The following is a 4,891-nucleotide window of genomic DNA, read 5'->3' on the forward strand; positions in this document are numbered from 1 at the left end:
CTGTTATTCTATAGAGTTGATTTTGATTACATCAAGTATTATACAAGTAAGTTAACTAAAATATTATTGAATGTTTATTCGTTTTTGGTCAACTATGTCATACGTACTTTCAGTCAATAATTATTCACACAATGAAATGTTGCATTTAGTTTCTTTCATTGACGCATCGAGTTGAATTTGCGAAACATAACTATTTCACAGTGTAGGCTATTGACGTTAGCCACTGAAACATACAACACACATTTTTCATTTTATTGGCTCTTTATTGTCGGGTCACTGCTGTTTATATATACTGATCACTGATTGGTTATACATGCTTGGATTTAAAGCAGCCATATGTGTTCACAAACGTTGTCAACCAGCAGTGTTTTATCATTAATGAGACGCCGTTTATTCCTAGTATCCATTTCCCCAGCACATCGTATACAGGTAATTAGCACTAATTACTTATTATTTCACTAATTATTTCACAATTACAATTATTTATTGGTTCTGTCATTCATTATTGTGTCATAATTTTATTCCCGCCAACATACGATGAGATCATATGAATATTTTAGAGGGTATACGTGATTAACATCGGCGATAATGTGTGTTATTGAGAAAAGCCCTTGTACTTCAGAGCGCGCACTCATTATTGCCATAGATATACACTGATATATCTGGTTTGCTAAGTTATTAAATTTTCAAACTATCGATTGTTACATATATATTTCTGATTCTGAAATATCCACAATAAGAATACTTAATTGTTACTTATTTAAAGGAAACTAGCAATTTTCCTAAAATGAACCAATACTGAAAAAATTGTAGAATAGTATTGGTATATCTATTTTACTTTTTGGTCTGCGTGGCATGCTATCAATCTTACTCATTTTGTATTGATCGAATTTAATTTAAACTGTGTTAAGTACGACGAAAATAGAACCACCTATAAATAACTATATTTTATTTATTCATTGAAAGAGAAAATAATATTGTTGAACAATCACTAAACAATAAATTCTTTTTTTTTAAATGGGGAATAAATATTTTGAAACACTATAAATTGTTAATTCTTTCCTTTTTTTATTATCACAAATAACGTTTTGACCTTGACTATGTCCATGTCTACCACTGTCCAGGTCCCTATCTCTGTTTCTGTCCTAGTGTGTGTGTGTGTGTAGGTGTGTGTATAATCATCAATTAGTAATTACTGTGATGACATCACTGGCATGCGATTTGCTGTTTTAAATAATTTTTCAATATCAATAATTATAGTATAACTTTATACAAATAAGAAAAAACGATTAGATCAGAAAGAAATAATGTCTGTCCAGTGCTGCGTCATTCAATTTACTAACTTGAGCATCGTGCATGTTTAATATTGAAAATACTAAAATCAACATATTCATCGTGTAAAATGTTCGAGATTTTTTTCTAATAAATATGTTGTATAAAGTCGGTAATAAGCATTATGGCATGCATACTGTAAAAGTAGACTGCATACAAAGTGTCCTGTACATAAACAATTTATTAATCATCCAAGAAAAAAATGGATGAAAAAAAATGTACGATGTTTTTTGAATTGCGTGTTACATGGTTGTGGTATAAATACATATTGAGTACTACTTGTGCTTGTTTTTATAATGTTCAAGCAAATCACCGTAGGTGATCATACTTGGCTAGTATGATGAGGTATGATTGTATGTACACAATTATTTATTCTGTATTAAGCCCAAGTAGATTTACCTAAAATATCTTTCAGTGCCAGAGATCATTTTGCAATAAAATGCATATACTTGTACAGCAATGTTGCTCTTTATGACTTTTGTATGTTTTATGGCTATTGTATGTTGATGTACACGCATTTGAATGTGATACTCCCTAGAGCCTAGTACATACTTCCTGCTTTTTCTGTTGGTCTAAAATTGCAAATATGCGTGATTCTATTTCTGTCTTTGAATGGGCCAAGTTAGTAAGAAGATAGTGGAAGTTTAAACCCTTGTGTCATTAACGATCAAAGATTACAAATTATAAACGGCAAATAAGTTGTTGATAATGAGACTAGATTACGTAAAGCTATGTAATAAGGGGTGGTAGAAATAAAACGGCAACTAAATTGTTGATAATGAGACTAGATTACGCAAAGCTATGTAATAAGGGGTGGTAGAAATGAAACGGCAAATAAATTGTTGATAATGAGACTAGATTACGTAAAGCTATGTAATAAGGGGTGGTAGAAATAAAACGGCAAATAAATTGTTGATAATGAGACTAGATTACGTAAAGCTATGTAATAAGGGGTGGTAGAAATAAAACGGCAAATAAGTTGTTGATAATGAGACTAGATTACGTAAAGCTATGTAATAAGGGGTGGTAGAAATAAAACGGCAAATAAATTGTTGATAATGAGACTAGATTACGTAAAGCTATGTAATAAGGGGTGGTAGAAATAAAACGGCAAATAAATTGTTGATAATGAGACTAGATTACGTAAAGCTATGTAATAAGGGGTGGTAGAAATAAAACGGCAAATAAATTGTTGATAATGAGACGAGATTACGTAAAGCTATGTAATAAGGGGTGGTAGAAATAAAACGGCAAATAAATTGTTGATAATGAGACTAGATTACGTAATGCTATGTAATAAGGGGTGGTAGAAATAAAACGGCAAATTAATTGTTGATAATGAGACTAGATTACGTAAAGCTATGAATAAGGGGTGGTAGAAATAAAACGGCAAATATGTTGTTTCATGTGATTTTACTTTCTGTTAGTTATTTAGGCTAATTTTGGCAAATGTTAAGGTTCTAAATCTTCCAAAATTACGTCTGTCATAAATTTGCAAGCACATAGATAATATATTCAAATATATCAACATTGCTTTTTTAGGAAAAATAACATTCAGCAAAATGTTGAAGTGGGGAATTTTATCATCAGCCAATATCACTAAAAGATTTATACCTAGACTGTTAAAATCGCCGAGAAGTCAAGTCACCGCAATAGCAAGTCGAAGCATCGAGAAGGCTGAAAGCGTGGCCAAAGAGTGGGGCATACCAAAAGCATATGGTAGTTATGAAGAATTGTTGACTGATAGTGAAATAAATGTTGTGTATGTTCCCCTACCACATGCATTACATGCTGAGTGGGCAGTTAGGGCGGCAGAGAGTGGAAAACACTGTATGGTGGAGAAACCTATAGCAACAAAGGTATTGTGTAAATGAAAATAACATCCTGGAATAAAATTACATATTTGTTTTTAAATAAAAGATTTCTAGCGGCATGTTTTGGCCTGTTCAAAATGACACAATATTAATAACTGGTTTTATTCTATTAAATATAATTTTTTCATAGATATCTGATGTTGAGAGAATGCAGAGAGTTGCCATGGAAAACAAGGTTTTGATTGTTGAAGGTTTTGTACATTTATGTCATCCACAGTTTAAAGCTATTCAAGAGACAATAAAATCAGGTATTTTATTCATTTATGTTTATTCATTCGTTTTTTAGGTTTTAGATATTTTAATGTTATTGACTCAGATCATTTGTAACATATTACGTCATCACAGGTAAAATTCCTCAGTAGTTTTATTCAGAGGATTCTTTGTGATTTTTTTGGTAATCACTATGCAAGTCAATTGCAATCTACTGTAATCGTATGTTTATTGTAACCATTAACCATTAGGGGTTATTGGTGATGTTCAGTTTATGACTGGTTCATATGTCGGAGGAGTTTCTAAAAGAACAGATGGGTCGTTGTGGCTACTGGGTTGTTACCCTGTCAGTATGATGATAGGCCTCCTGAACGAAAAACCACGCAGAGTAACAGCCATGGAGTGCAAAACGGAAAGGTTGGTGTTGTTAAAATAAGAAACAAACATATATAGATATAATAATTGTAATGTTTAAGAAATAATTCATAGCTATCAACATGGTTTTAATTTGTGTCAACCATACTATCGAACCAAAAAATGTCAGATCGACATTGCTTGGTGAACACGTCTCCAATGACTAGATGTAAACTTGACAAGCTGAATTTCAAACAACACAAACCAAACATAAATATAACAATAATAATGCTTGAACAAGTACTATTCTGTGTAACGCCCACCAATTTATACATATCTATTCACTTTAAAAACATGTATCTTTCAGGGGTGTGGATGGTTCATTGTACGGAATTCTGCAGTTCAACAATGGTATCCATGGATGTATTACATCTAGTATTACGTCGTCGAGTGATAGCCATTTTGAAATTAATGGTAGCAAGGGCAGAATACGAATTCATACAAATTCGGCTTATCACCCTGATGCTTACGGCGTTGACAACTTTTTTGATCTTTGCATTGAAGGCCAGCCAATGAAAACTATCACTGTGCCAAAAAGTGATGCATTCCTGGCAGAAATTGCAGCATTTGAATCTTCGATATTAGACGGGAAACCAACACCCGTTCCATTGGAGCACAGTCATCAAGTTGTTTCTACTATATTGGCATTATATGCATCAGCCAAACGACAAGGAATTGTGATTACTTTGTGAAAAAATGTTCATATCAGTAGATTAATTCCTTAAATATAAGTCTTTTCATTATATGCTTAGTATGTACCATGCATTTTCACTTTTTTTATTTCACTTATTCCTTTTTGTGGTGAGTGATTTTATCTTATTGGTAATTATCTGATGGCAAACGTCCGAAGATCTGAACATCCTCCACATAAGATCGTTTTCAACTTTTGAATACTTCAATAACTATTCAAAGAAGACATGCATTAAAATACAGACAGTGGACATTTTTTATCAGATAGGCACTGATTTCAGAATGTAATGGCACAAGTTCGCAATAATGTAGACAACAATGTAAATGGTAAACAACGATAACATAGAAACACTAATATTGTAAACATCAAA

The 4,891-nt window shown here is 32.2% G+C and overlaps 1 protein-coding gene across 1 annotated transcript; it reads left to right on the forward strand.

Annotated features, from left to right (window-relative positions):
* The first annotated feature begins 327 nt into the window (after positions 1-327).
* On the forward strand, positions 328-4,891 carry LOC146735470 (uncharacterized). The gene is made up of 5 exons (XM_085506099.1): positions 328-429; positions 2,875-3,191; positions 3,337-3,454; positions 3,668-3,833; positions 4,138-4,891. The coding sequence occupies exons 2-5, from the start codon at positions 2,895-2,897 to the stop codon at positions 4,520-4,522; spliced, it is 966 nt and encodes a 321-aa protein (XP_085362225.1). The 5' UTR covers positions 328-429; positions 2,875-2,894; the 3' UTR covers positions 4,523-4,891.

The sequence above is a fragment of the Saccoglossus kowalevskii genome, chromosome 12 (assembly GCF_978046115.1).
Source record: "Saccoglossus kowalevskii chromosome 12, keSacKowa6.1, whole genome shotgun sequence".
NCBI classification, from domain to species: Eukaryota; Metazoa; Hemichordata; class Enteropneusta; family Harrimaniidae; genus Saccoglossus; species Saccoglossus kowalevskii.